Below are 13,495 nucleotides of genomic sequence, written 5' to 3' on the forward strand. Positions count from 1 at the left end.
GAGAGAGGGAGATTATGCTTGTTTCATTTGTAATCTCCCTCGAGAACTACCAAATAAGCGGCAACACTCTGTGAAGGCACCTCCCGCTATTTCTTATGTCTTCATGAATGTTGTGTTTTTGCTTTCTCATACAGGACAAGGTAGAGGTAAGGTCTGCATATGTTCTACCCGCGATCCCACTTGTGGGACTATACTGGGTATGTTGTTTTCTCTTTGAAGGCACCATTGAGAATAAAAACTCTCACCTTGAAAAGTAATAAAATGATTTCAATGGAAATATTGCTCAGTAACAAACAAATGCATGGTTTGCCATAGGAATAGGTATAAACTTTTACAAGTTAGTTACCAAAAAGAAATAAAAAATCCATCGGTGATTTAACGAGGTGCCTTCTTCTTGCCTGCAATTGCAACTTTCTTGCCCTTCAAAGTACGACAATTGTTCTTTGTTCGCTGTCCTCTGCAAGGCAATCCTTGGATGTGCCTTACTCCTCTGTAGCACTGAATCTCCTTCAATCTCCTAATGGCAAGAGCATTGAATCTCCTCTGAAGCCAACACCACAAGTATATAATAATCATTTTCCCATTTCAAATAGGAAGCATCAATCAAACAAACAACTACATACACACACACATATGTGTGTGTGTCTCAATTGACATTGTCAATTGTTAAAAGCAAGCTCTCACTTTCTTTCTGTTTGCATGAACATTTCTGTAGGAGCTGTTTTTCTATAAGAATTGTTTAACTTGGGATAAGGCAGTGGTTGCTACAGAACCCATGATCCTACGTATCCATACTCCACTTATCAAATACATAATACGTTATATAGAGATACCAAAATGAAGTCACATAAAGTATGTCCCTGGTATGATTTCTATTATTCCAAAGAAAGAAGATGGACAAGAGATGCACAAATAAATATGAAAAATAGAGAGGAAGAGAAGTTTCCACAAATTGAAATATAAACAAATATCTGAAAAGTATGAGGAAACAGAGAAGCTGCAAACTCCAATCCTCCACCCCAACCCCCGAAGAATGCCCTTCCTTTCTTTTGGTAAGTTTATAGAAAATAAATGTAACAGGTAGAGAGGCCAGAATTGTAGCTTAGGCAAGAACATCTTTTTGAGACTGACCCTTTAGGAAGGTAGCTGCTAGTATTGACAAATGTCTCTAGTAATTGACAAGCGTTAAAATTCGCCTTAAGAGACGATAGTGTACATGATATTTCTTTGTTTTTTTTTTTCCGTTTTAGTTTCTATTCTTCCATTAAATAAAGGGAGGCATTCCTAGATGAATTTAACTTTAAAGCAAGCCAGCCACAGAAAACCGCTTGAGGAAAAGCCAAAAACAATTGGACAATAATAAAGCAAGACATTGGGTGTCCATCCGTTACTAATTAATTCTGTTGCCAATTTTTGTCCAATTAGTGTTCTCTGCAAAGAATTACAAAAAGTCAATATTTGATTGAAATTGTGGAGAATAATATTGAGTTGAGCCATCCTCTAACTGAGTTCATGCAAAGTTATTAATAGACAGTTCTCTACAAATGCTACTTTATTTTTTTGGTAGGATTAGTAGACACCTCCCAAATGTTGGTTTAAATCGTTTCCAGCTCCAATAAACAACTTACTATTTTAACATTTGAACTTCAAAATTTAGTGTAATAAATTTATTGTCCCCTTGAAGTAAAGTTCAGACTCCACAAAGAAGTTGGCCAAAACTATTATGTATAAAGTATCAAGAAACTGTAGTCAAAACCAAAAGAATGTAGTCTTCCAATTAAAAGCAAGATTACTACAACACATGATCTCGTGAAAATAATTCAAGACATCATTTTCAGCTCAAATATGTTGTTTTCCATGTAAAAATTGGACCAATCGTTGGCTTAAGATACCCCTCAAGTGAAACTGTCTTTTTGGTTTGAGACAAATTACATTGAATTCTTAGAAACCAAATGGCATTATGACGAGAAGTCAAAATATAAAGTTGAAAGAAACAACAATCACAGCAAAATGAAATGAAATAGAAACCCAAGTCAAATTACATAAGCAAAGAACAACAACAACAACATACCCATTGTAAGATTTGCATACGCTCAAAGAAAAATAGTCCAAAGCAGTCGAGAAGAAGAAGTAACCAAAGCACAAGAAATAACACATAATAACAAAAAGACAGTAACAAAATAATATGATATTCGAAGTACAAGAAACAACAAATAATAACAGAAATCGCAGGAGAAGAAACAACACGAGAAATACCACAACTAGTAAGGACGGATAACGAGAAAATGCATAGCTACCTACTAACTTTTTACATTAATCCGTGCCCTCCACAGCTTAAGCACATAAATAATAAGCATATGAACATTGGAACGAAAACAAACACAATGAGAGTAAATAAGAGCAAGGAAACTTACAAGGTCTCCTTCAATCATGTACTTAGAGACTTCATCACGAAGAGTGATAAGCTCTTCTTCCGAAAAGTCCTTCATGATTTTGTTCTCCATTTGAAGGTCTACCAGAATCTGGCGTGCTGTGGTGCGGCCAATTCCATGAATGTATTGCAAAGAGAACTCAACCCTTTTGTTGTTTGGAATCTCAACTCCTCCCACACGTACACACTTAATACTCAAACCTCCAACCTACACAAAACTCATTCAGTTCAAACTCAAAACAGTCACAAAAATGGAAAATCTAGTAAACCCAACTCAATTCCAACTCAAGAAAGTCCACAAAATTAAAAGATCAGCAAACCCAATTCAAGAAAGTCCAAAAAATTGAAGATTCACAACCCCTATAAAATTCCAATCAAGAAAGTCCAAAAAATTGAAAATTCACAACCACCCCTATTCAATTCCAATCAAGTCCAAAAATTGAAAATTCACAACCCCTATTCAATTCCAATCAAGAAAGTCCAAGAAACTGAAAATTCAGAAACTCCAATTCAATTCCAAGTAAAAAGTCCAAAATTTCGAAAATACAGCAACCTGAATTCAGTTCCAGCTCAAAAATCAAAAACTTTAGCAAAACCCCCATGTTTAGCTACTGAAAAAATTGTAAGAACAGAAAAGGGAATGAAGTTTGCATAGGGAAACAATGCACGGAACAACAACAACAGCAACAATGTATTTTCTAGAGGGTAGAGTGTACACAGACCTTACAAACTACCTCATGGAGGTAGAAAGGCTATTTCCGAAAGACCTCGGCTCAAGCGTAGCACTTCCAAGTACATAGGAGAAGAAACAGTGAAGAAAAATATAATAACTAACAAGGAAAAAAGTGGAACGTCTACAAGATATAAACAAGAGCAATTCTAACTAATGCGATAATAGAAACACAATAAACAACATACCATGATAAATATAACAATTACAGGGATTGGAAAACAAAACAAAACACATTATATTACCTACTAAAAAAGGGTAGAAATGTAGAAATTAGCAAAATTCAAGAAAAGAAAAGGGTAGTAAAGTATACCTTTGGGAAAGATGTGGGAGTGGGAAAATAGAGGGAACTGTGGTTGGAGATGGAAGGTATGTTGGAGATAAGGGAAAGTGAAGGTAGTACTGGAGTTGCTAGTGTTTGCACCATTCTTGCAAAATTCTTGATTTATATTTTAATGAATAAACCGAAGGAGAAAAGAATATAAAGAGCCTTTTGTGGCTTACTTCTCTTATCCTTCTGATGAAATTGGATAGGGAGAATGGACCCGAGTTTGTGTTTTTCTACTTGGTTTGCTAATATGGAGCACCGTTTTGAAAAGTACGAAATACTTTTTTTTTTTTCCAGAAACAAAGAATAGATATAATTTTTCTTTAATGAGTAAAATGTCGTAATTCGAACTTCACTCTTTCTATTAAATTTACAATATAACCCGTAGACTTGCTTTCCACGTTTATATTACACTAATAATTTATAGTATTACTTTATTTTTGCGTCCTCCATAAATAAAGTCTTTAAAATTAATCTTTTTTTTTTATATATAAAATAAATACATTTTGGTCTCTTACCTCAAATGTTTTTAGACTTTCTCATTTCTCTCTCAGCTTGTATTTTTATTTCTTTTTTTTTCCTTAATTTTTTTTTTAATTCATTTATCTCAATCTTATTTTTTTTATTTCTTATTTTTTCTCAAATATTATTTATTTAGTTTTAGTTTATTTGTTTCAACCTTTATTTTTATTTTATTTTTTGTATTTATATTTTCTTATTTTTTATTTTTCTCAAAATTTATTTTTATTCTTCTCAATTTTTTTTTATTCTTCTCTTTTTTCTTTTTTCCTAACCTGTATTTTTTTTCTCAATCATTGTGTTTTTTTTTCTTCTCGTTTTTCTTTTTTCTCAACTCTATTATTTTTTGTCCATGAACAGAAAGTTTGATAATTCACAAACAGAATCAATCTTCTTTCTTTGACATCAAAGTAAATTTAAGGGCATGATTTATTGTTTGAAAGTCCTTTGGAATAAATTTTGCCTCTAAGGCAAAAGTTATAAAGACAAAACTTATAGAATGTTTCATTAATCGACACATATGGTAGTGTCAATTTTTGTCCATAGATCATAACTTGTTGTTTAAAAGTCCTTGGACTAAGTCTTGCCCCTAAGGCAAGATTTATAGAGTATCTCATAAATCAAGACACAACGTGGTAGTGTCAACTCTTGCTCATGGTGCGTAACTTATTGTTGGAAAGTCTTTGGGATAAGTCTTGCCTTTAAGAGCAAGAATTATAGAACATCTCATAAATTAAAACACAATGTGATAGTGTCAACTCTTGTCCATGCGGCGAGACTAAGTCTTACCTCTAATGCAAGAGTTATAGAGCATCTCATAGACCGAAACACAATGTAGTAGTGTCAACTCTTGCCCATAGGCGTAACTTATAATTTGAAAGTTTGTGGGCTAAGTCTTCGTCTCTAGCACAAGAGTTATAGAACATCTCATAAATCAAACACGATATGGTAGTGTCAACTCTTACCCATAGGGAATAAATTTTTATTTGAAAGTCCTTATTCTAAGTCTTTCCTCTAAGACAAGAGTTATAAAACATCTCATAAATCAAGACACAATGTGGTAGTGTCAACTCTTGCCCATGGGGAATGACTTATTGTTTAAAGGTCGTTCGGGTAAGTCTTGCCTCTAAGGTAAAAATTATAGAATATCTCATAAGTAAAAAATGCAATGTGGTAGTGTCAACTCTTGCTATTATACGTAACTTATTATTTGAAAGTCTTTGGGATAATCTTGTCTTTAAGGCAAAAATTATAGAATATTTCATCAAACAAAAGATAATGTGGTAGGTCAAACTCTTGCCCGTGGGGCGTAACTTGTTGTTTGAAAGTCCTTGAAAAGTCTTGCTTCTAAGGCAAGAGTTATAAAATATTTCATAACTAAAAACACAATGTGGTAGTATCAATTCTTGTCCATGAGACATAACTTGTTGTTTGAAAGTCCTTGGGCTAAGTCTTGCCTCTAAGGCAAGATTTATAGAATCTCTTATAAATCAAGACACAATATGGTAGTGTCAACTCTTGCTCATGGAGGCATAACTTGTTGTTTGGGAGAATCGAAGAAAAAATAAAAAAGAAAGAAAAGAAAAATAATAAAAGTTGAGGAATAACTAAAATAAAGAACAAAATCTTTTAAAAAACTAAAAAAGAAAAAAGTAGGATTGGAAGGAGAAAAGGAAAAAAATATAAAGGTTGAGAAAAAGAAAAAACAACAAAGAAAGAAAAGACAAAACAAAAAATAAAGTTGAGAAAAAGAAAAAAGACAGAATTAAAAACAACGATAAAATAAAAAGGAGAGAAAATAGTAAAAAGGAAGTTGAGATGAGAAAAGAAAAAATAGTAAAAGTTGAGAAAACTAAAAAATAATTAAAAAATGAGAAAAGAAAAAAAAAGTAAAATAAAAAAAGAGAAAAACATAGAAGTTGGAAGATAATTAAGCACGAAGAGTTGTTTAAAAATATTTGAGGTATAGAGGGACACATAACTATTTGTTCTATCTATACTATATTAAAAGTGTGAAGGGCATTAGAAATATTGTTTGAACTTTTTGCCCTTTATTAAAAAAAATTTATTTTAGACTGATAACGCTCAATCTACAGCTCTCGTGGGAGTGTAAAGCGGTCGTTAGCAAATATAGAACCCAACCTGGGTTGGGTATCGATCCCACAGAGAATAGCTTGGCCAACAAGCAAGAGAAATTACTAGACTTTTAGTGCAAGTCTCGTAGGAAAGGGGGGATTGTAGTATGTAACCAAAACAAGAATGTAAGAACTGAAAATAGCAAAATAAAGAGAGATTGTCACGTGTGTTGTAAACAATGAGAATTGAGGCGTTGGGGTTATGTCCACCTTCTGAGGTATACGTCTCTATTGGCTATGAGTGTGTAGAGTCTTGACATGTAATTGCTTATAGAGAATTGTAGTCGATGGTAAATCCAGGCGTCTCTCGACCTAAACAAGGACTATTTCACTTTAACTCTCTCGAGCTTAAAGCGTGACTAACGGTACGAATTCTCCAAGAAGTTAGTCCAGGTACGGCACTAGCTTTTTAATAGGAAAGGGTGTCCTACTACCTTGACATTATCTCTTTTCCAGACAAATAACTTTTCTCTCGAACAAGTCAGATGTTAGACTGGCGTTGGTCTATGCGTCTTCTTTTCTAGACAAATAACCTTTCTCTCGAACAGGTTAGATGTTAGAATGGCGTGTTCTTGTGTTTGAACCGCAAAGAATGTAGATTTAAGATGAAGAGAATAATGATATAAGCAATATACTTGTCTTGAACTCACAAACTCATAGCTATAGATAGTAACTCATTCGGCTTCCATAACCCCAACTAAGAGATTTAGTTACCCATGAATGCGAAGGATATCACGTTTTGCATGGTGGATGGCGTGAATAGTAGGTGTTTGGCGTGTGGTTTTAGTGATTCCGTAGCAAGTAACGATTCTCTTGTTGTGGAATTTAAGAGTAGAAGAATGAAGAATTGAGAATGGGTTGTAGGAAGATGTCTTAATTGTAAGGAGATGAATGAATTGTCAGAATGTCTCCCCTCCCCCTTTTAAAATCTCTAACATGATAGGGTATTTATAATACTCCTATCCTACTCCTACTAAACTAATAAAATAAATAACCAAATCCTAATATACTAATGAAATCCTTGACCCAATTGTACTAGGGTAAGGTTACAAAATTATAATCCAAATAGAATGATGAAACACATAACCTAATTGCACTAGGTTAATGTATTATGGCAAAAATCCAGCTTTGTGTCTGTAAGTCCCAAAGTCTTCAGAAATGCTGTTTTAGCCCGGGACAGATTTTCCATGCAGCAGATTTAGTCCTTTATGCGTCCAGCTCCTTTCCATCTCGTTTGTGAGCTTTCTTTTGCGTCAAGTAAGCCATAAATTGCTGTATTTTGCATCATTTATACCTGAAACTTTCCTAATCACATTTGTTAGCTCATTTACAGGAAAAAGGACTAAAAGTGTACGAAATAGATAATTAGTTCTCGAAACTAGGCTAAAATATGGGCAAAATATATTGATATAGGCGCGTAATTTCGCCTATCATCATAGACAAAATCATCTTTTCATAATTTTTTTAATATTTAAGAGTTGAAAATTAATTAATATTTTTAGCAAAACCTTTCCTTATTAGAAGTCATCAAAATTAATGACAACTAATACCCCTTTTTATTGGTTTAAGAATTCTAAATCAACTAAACTGTTATAAATGTGTTACCATATATAGTAAATGTCTATTTTACCATATATAGTGAATGTCCACTTTACCATATATAGTTGAATATCTATTTATAAAAAATTAAGAAACCCCAAAATTTGTTTTCCCCTATAAATAAAAGGATTTTCCTTCATTGTAATTCACCCCTCAAGAGAAATAAGAATTCCTCTATCTTTTCTCTACACTCCTTTTCTTCTCTGTATTATATTTCATAACATGTCATCAACACGAGTCTTTAACCTAGAGATTCGTTTTTTTTTGGGGTTAAAAGGATGGGCATTAATAGATAATATAAAAGAGTTTATGTTTAGGGTATTAAACCCTGAATTAGAATATAGGTTTACAAGACTTGTGTTTACAGAACTACATGCCACACCTTTCCTAGGGAAAGTAGTTCCTAATATGTCTGTTTCTATGTCTTTGTCCATATATATAGGAGGAACTAACAAAATATGCGGCCTATCCAAAACTTCATTCCTAGTGCCTTCTTTAGCTAATAAGTCTGCAATTCTATTTTGTTTCCTACAAATATATTTAAGTGTTGGAGCTCCCAACACCTGCACTTCAAAATAATGTTAGCAAACAGTGGATGGTTTCGCTTGATGCAAATAATGGATTGCAAGGAATCAGTGTCAATTTGTAAAGGGGTTAAGTTTTTTTCTAAAGCTATTTTTAACCCCTCTAGTATGGCCATCAATTCAGCTTGAAGGGTTGAGACATGATGATAAGCTTTGGTGAATCTTATGGCCCATTTCTCTCTAGAGTTTCTTAACCTACCTCCCCCCAATCCCTCCCTACTAGGTTGATTTTTAACAGACTCACCAGTATTTAGCTTAAAAGTGCCCGAGTCTGGAGGGTGCCATTTGACATGTATAGTGGTGTTGTTTTTCCTTCTAATGGAGTTGTTATCAATGAGGAGATGATATTCAGTGGAAACAACTATGGTATTTGCAACGGAGACACTAGAGTTCTTGTTGTTTTTCAAGTTATCATTCTTATTCAACCAGATATTCCACAAACAGAAGGGGATAATTTGGTCCCATTTAAGCCAGTTATTGAACTGCCTGTTCCTTATGGCTTTCCAGCTGGTTCTCCAGTTTTTAGTGGAGATGTATCTAGAGTCAAAATTTTCAAAGAATGCACTAGCTGTGGTAGTCCCAATTCAAAAGTAAATTGCTTTGGGCACTTGAAGAAAATGTGGTTTATGTCTTCTTCCTGGGAGTTGCAATTTTTGTAGAACTTGATAATGGGTAGACCTATGTTGTGAAGATAGCAGGTTGTGAGAAGCTTGTTAGGTGTATTAACCAAAGAAAGGTCTTTATTTTGTTAGGAGCTTTAGTATGCCAAACCCAGTTGAAATCTTTTTCTATAGGTCCATACTACCCTTTGTTATCTTTGATGGAATGATAAGCTGATTCCATGGAGAATCTGCCATCTTTTGTGGCATTCCAGAAGGGGCTATCTTATTTGATGGTTTGGGTAGGGATAAAAAGTTTTGGTTTATGGAGAAGAGGTCAGCTGGGAGGTCAAAGGAGATTTGGCTGAGCTCACATTTGCCATTGTGACATATGGATTTAACCTTAAGTTAGTCTTATTTTTTGTTTAGAGGGCCTTGGACTTGAGATCTGATCGATTCCAAGTTGGGTATCCATCTATCTTAAAAAAATCTAATTTTATTCCCTTTGTTAATGGTCCATCTCTGGTTCATTTGGCAAATTTTCCAACCATGTTAGATACACATCTAAATATGGGTGGAGGCTTTCCTAATGTGGCTGCTAATATTAGGTTTGCAGTATTTATTGTAGAGAAACCTGGCCTAAGGTGACTGAGTGTTGTGGTACATTCTCCAGCTTAGACATGTATGATAAGCTTGGTTTTAGAGCTCACTCTTCCTAATTCCTAAGCCTCTTTTATCTTTGGAGAGGGTAATGGTGTTCCAACTCACTAGATGAACTTTTTTCTTTTCAGTTGCGGTACCCCATAAGAAGTTCCTCTGGATTCTGTCTATGGCTTTAATGGTTTTACTAGGAAAAGTGATGAATTGCATAGAGTGAGAAGGGATACTGCCTAAAGTTCTTTTGCCAGGGTGGTCCTACCAGACATGTCGAGCATCTTTATTTTCCACCCTGCGAGCCTACTTTGTATCCTATCAATGTATTGAAAGTCATTATTGATAGGTCTAGACTGGAATATGAGAAATCCAAGGTATTTACCAAAATTATTGCTAGCTGGTATGCTGAGGAGGGTAGAACAAATGTTAGTGTCAAATCATTCTGTACAAAAGGCTATGATCTTCACCTTAACTATGCTCCAATATTTTGGTAGAAGATATGGTGGATATTATCTAGTCCAGGGGCTTTGATGGGCTTGAAAGACATGATAGCCTTATGAATTTTATCAGGGGTCAAAGGAGCATTGAGATGAGTGGTATCTTCTTGGGGGAGTTGGTTCCTTAATATGTTGCATTGGGAACCTCTCCATTTTGAGGATATATGCTCAGTGGTGTAGTGGTTGGAATAGTAGTCAGTGATGTGGTTTTGGATATTCTCATCTTCAGTGATGAGGTTTCCATTGGGGTCTTGGAGACTGAGGATCCTGTTTCTTCTCTTTCTGTTTAGAGTAGAGGTGTGGAAAAATCTAGTGTTTGAGTCTCCTTGTTAGAGCTAAGTAATTTTAAATTTTGTTCTCCAAAACTCAAGGAGGTTATCATAATCTTTGAGAAGATTAGTTTCAAGTCTCTGGAGGTAGGGACTGTAAGGGTAGTGGATGGAGGTTTGGATACCTTTTAACCTTGCAAGGGTTTTTTTTTTTCAATTTTTGAAAGATATTTCCAAAAGTATAAAAGTTTCAGTTGGAGGCATTATTCTTAAGGGATTGATTGACTTCCAAGATATTATTAGAAGGATAGGAAAACATTAGAGAAAGAGGGGTATCCACACCAAATGGTTTCCATCCTAAAGGGTTTCCCTTCATGTGGTTGGTATGGTTGGTCAGAATGACAAGGAGAGGACAATGGCCAGCATGAGTCCGGGATAGAAGGTTGACAAAGATATTAGGGTAATTGATTATCAAAGAGTCATTTGTAAGGCACCTGTCCAGTCTCTCAAGAATAAGGCCTTTTATATATCTTTTATTAGTCCAAGTAAACTTACTACCTTTAAACCCTAAGTCAACCATGTTACACTAATTGAGGCATTGCTAAAACAGCTCTGCCCTTTTGTTATTAATATTGTTTCCCCCATATTTCTCCTTAGCTTGGAGAACTTTATTGAAGTTTCCTCTAATAAACTAGTCTCCTTTATAGGTATGAGAGATTCTAATCAAGTTTTGCCAAAGGTTACTCCTAACACTAAAGTCATTACTGGCATAGATTGCAGAAAATAACCAAGAGTGGGAAGAGGAGATTACCTTCACCATGACATGAATGCCCCAGTCAGAGATGGAAATATCCTTAAGCTTAAAGATGTTTTCCTTCTACATAATGACTATACCCCCAGAAAGGCCTCTAGCTTCAGACTGAATCTGATTATCAAAGCCTAGGTCCTCAGTGAGTTTCTTATGGTCATTTATATTGGTCTCTAACAGGACAAGAATGGAAGGTTTGTGCATTTTGACAAGGAATGTGCAGTATCTTTTGAAGCTGGGATTATTAGCTCCCCTAACATTCCAGATCAGATCACTTGTCATAATGGTTCGGTTTGGTTGAGTTCTCTCCTGGGGGCTCTTCTTATATTTTGGTTTTAGAGTGACAGTTGGAGGGGGAAAATCTGATTGGCTGTTCACCGTCAGAAGATACTTCCTCAGGTTCTCTGGACAGTACACTAAAGTAGCTTCTCTGCAGGGCTCTTTAAACTTTTTATAAAAGATGTTTTCCAAAGGAAAAGCCTCTATATTTTGTTCCCAAGGGAGTCTAGCATCTCTTGAAGTTCCTGGTTGCACTGTGTTATTGCTTTCAGTGTGCTGGTATTTTCTCCTTCTAGGTTTTATCCCTGAGGATAGGGAGGTGTATTGTGGAAGAGGTTCCCTTAGGATGTCCACGGGATAAAAAAGGACTCACTAGAGTGGAGGGAGTGTTCTCGGGGAAGAAGGTTAGTTTTTGAAAGGTCTGGATTATGAGGAAGTTGTACTCTACTGAGGAGAGATGATTTACATTGCCTATGAATCAGGCTTAGAGAAAAGACTGCCTCCATACCTGATTCCTTAATCTTTGGACTGCATGGTCTATGCTGTTTCTGATTAGGTTTACCAGGTAGTGGGGATCTTGGACCAGTAGCACCATTGGTTAATTGTTGATTGTGGCATTATGGGTAAAGCTTATGTCCTGAAGTGTCAGTTCCATCCAGGATTGTGGAGTATAGTCTTGGGGTAGTGGAGCTAACACTAGGAACACTAGAGTTTTTGGTTGAAAGTTCGTGTTCATGTTAAAACTTTCTATTTTAGGGTATGTTAGAAGCAGTAAGTGTTTTTTGGTACTACTTAAACCCATTTTGTAAAGTCAGGGGTGTTAGTTGTGGAGGTTTTAATTGACGCAACCCTCACAGTCTTGTCATTATCTTTCAAGTGATGATTACTATTATCTTTTGATGGGAGGTTTGGATTGGGGAATTAATATTGAAAGTAGAGGAGTTCTGATAGTTAAGAACAGAGTTCTTAGGACTTCCAGGGGTTTTATGTGAGTTCCTCGTATTGACAAAGCTGGGGCAAGATGGAGGGGAGAGGGATTGCCCTGTAGGTGTTGACCTTCCTTAGCTGGCACTAAGGGGTTAAATTTTCCTGAGGGTGAGTGCGGTTTGCCACTTTCAGCTCTGTCTATAGATTGGCTTTGTGGTTTTGTCAGAACCCCACTAATCGAAACATTTAAAAAAGGATTTTTTGAACTTATCTTTCTTTTTTATTTGCGATTATTGGGGGTAGGGGAGGTGACAGTGTTCTGTAACTTACTTTTTGATGCATCATATGCTTTTACATAAGTCTGGACTTGGATACCTCTTTTGCTGAAACTATTTGGCCGACTGGTGCTAGCTTTGGATTTTGGATGTCTCTTGGGAAATATCACCATCTTCCATGGTTCCTCTTTGTTTTTGTGATTAGGATTCGCTTTTGAGGAGGGCACTATGAGGGTAGAGTCTTTCTTGGCATGGACTTTTGAAGAGCAATGGTGTTGGGTATATCCTAGATGTCCGTAACTTGTGCAAAGAGTTCCTTCACCTTCGTATAGAACTTCTTGCAAGTGATTTCCCATTATGACAGTTTTCTTGACTTGTGAATTCAGAGAAATTAGATGCAAATCCTCGTGTATCTTCACCTGAGCGTGGTTGAGGTACATGAGTCAAGTTTCAATAGCACCCCCAATTTTTTCCCAATTTTCTCTAGGATCCCCCGATCGTAGAACTCTGTCGGCAGTTGGGGCAATTTAATCCAAATCACCGTGTGAGTTGGAGTGGGGATTTATGGCACAAAATTTGGTTTCTATCTTTTGACCGATAAAAATTTGTAAGTAACGAACCATGGCCCCTTATGGATGGCTTTATGCATGTTCTCGATCTTGCTAAATTTTGCAATGTAGAAATCTTGGCCTACATCTATGAGCACCAGATTTTTTGAGGTTTCCATAGCTCGTTCAGTTTGGTTTTTAGGTACTGATGGTTGATTCTCATTCCTATCAGTTTCATAATAATGGAGTATTGCCATGGAAGGTAGATTCTGACCTTGTCTTCTTCAGACAGACAGGGTTCCTCTCTGTTATT

At 35.6% G+C, this 13,495-nt stretch overlaps 1 protein-coding gene across 1 annotated transcript; it reads right to left on the reverse strand.

Annotated features, from left to right (window-relative positions):
- Nucleotides 1–246: 246 nt before the first annotated feature.
- Nucleotides 247–3,866, reverse strand: LOC107856146 (30S ribosomal protein S13, chloroplastic). Its single transcript, XM_016701138.2, has 3 exons — nucleotides 3,475–3,866; nucleotides 2,415–2,639; nucleotides 247–543 (listed from the first exon to the last, which is right to left on the reverse strand). The coding sequence occupies exons 1-3, from the start codon at nucleotides 3,586–3,588 to the stop codon at nucleotides 376–378; spliced, it is 507 nt and encodes a 168-aa protein (XP_016556624.1). The 5' UTR covers nucleotides 3,589–3,866; the 3' UTR covers nucleotides 247–375.
- Nucleotides 3,867–13,495: the final 9,629 nt, after the last annotated feature.

Source organism: Capsicum annuum, chromosome 11 (genome assembly GCF_002878395.1).
Source record: "Capsicum annuum cultivar UCD-10X-F1 chromosome 11, UCD10Xv1.1, whole genome shotgun sequence".
Classification (NCBI taxonomy): domain Eukaryota; kingdom Viridiplantae; phylum Streptophyta; class Magnoliopsida; order Solanales; family Solanaceae; genus Capsicum; species Capsicum annuum.

What these genes read in the sequence shown, in the direction of transcription:
- LOC107856146 (XM_016701138.2), bottom strand. Translation starts at nt 3,588, where the DNA reads ATGGTGCAAACACTAGCAACTCCAGTACTACCTTCACTTTCCCTTATC. An exon ending in CTCCCACATCTTTCCCAAAG is followed by an intron (nt 2,640 to 3,474) that starts GTATACTTTACT and finishes AGTTTTGTGTAG; the next exon opens with GTTGGAGGTTTGAGTATTAA. An exon ending in ACATGATTGAAGGAGACCTT is followed by an intron (nt 544 to 2,414) that starts GTAAGTTTCCTT and finishes TGTTGGCTTCAG; the next exon opens with AGGAGATTCAATGCTCTTGC.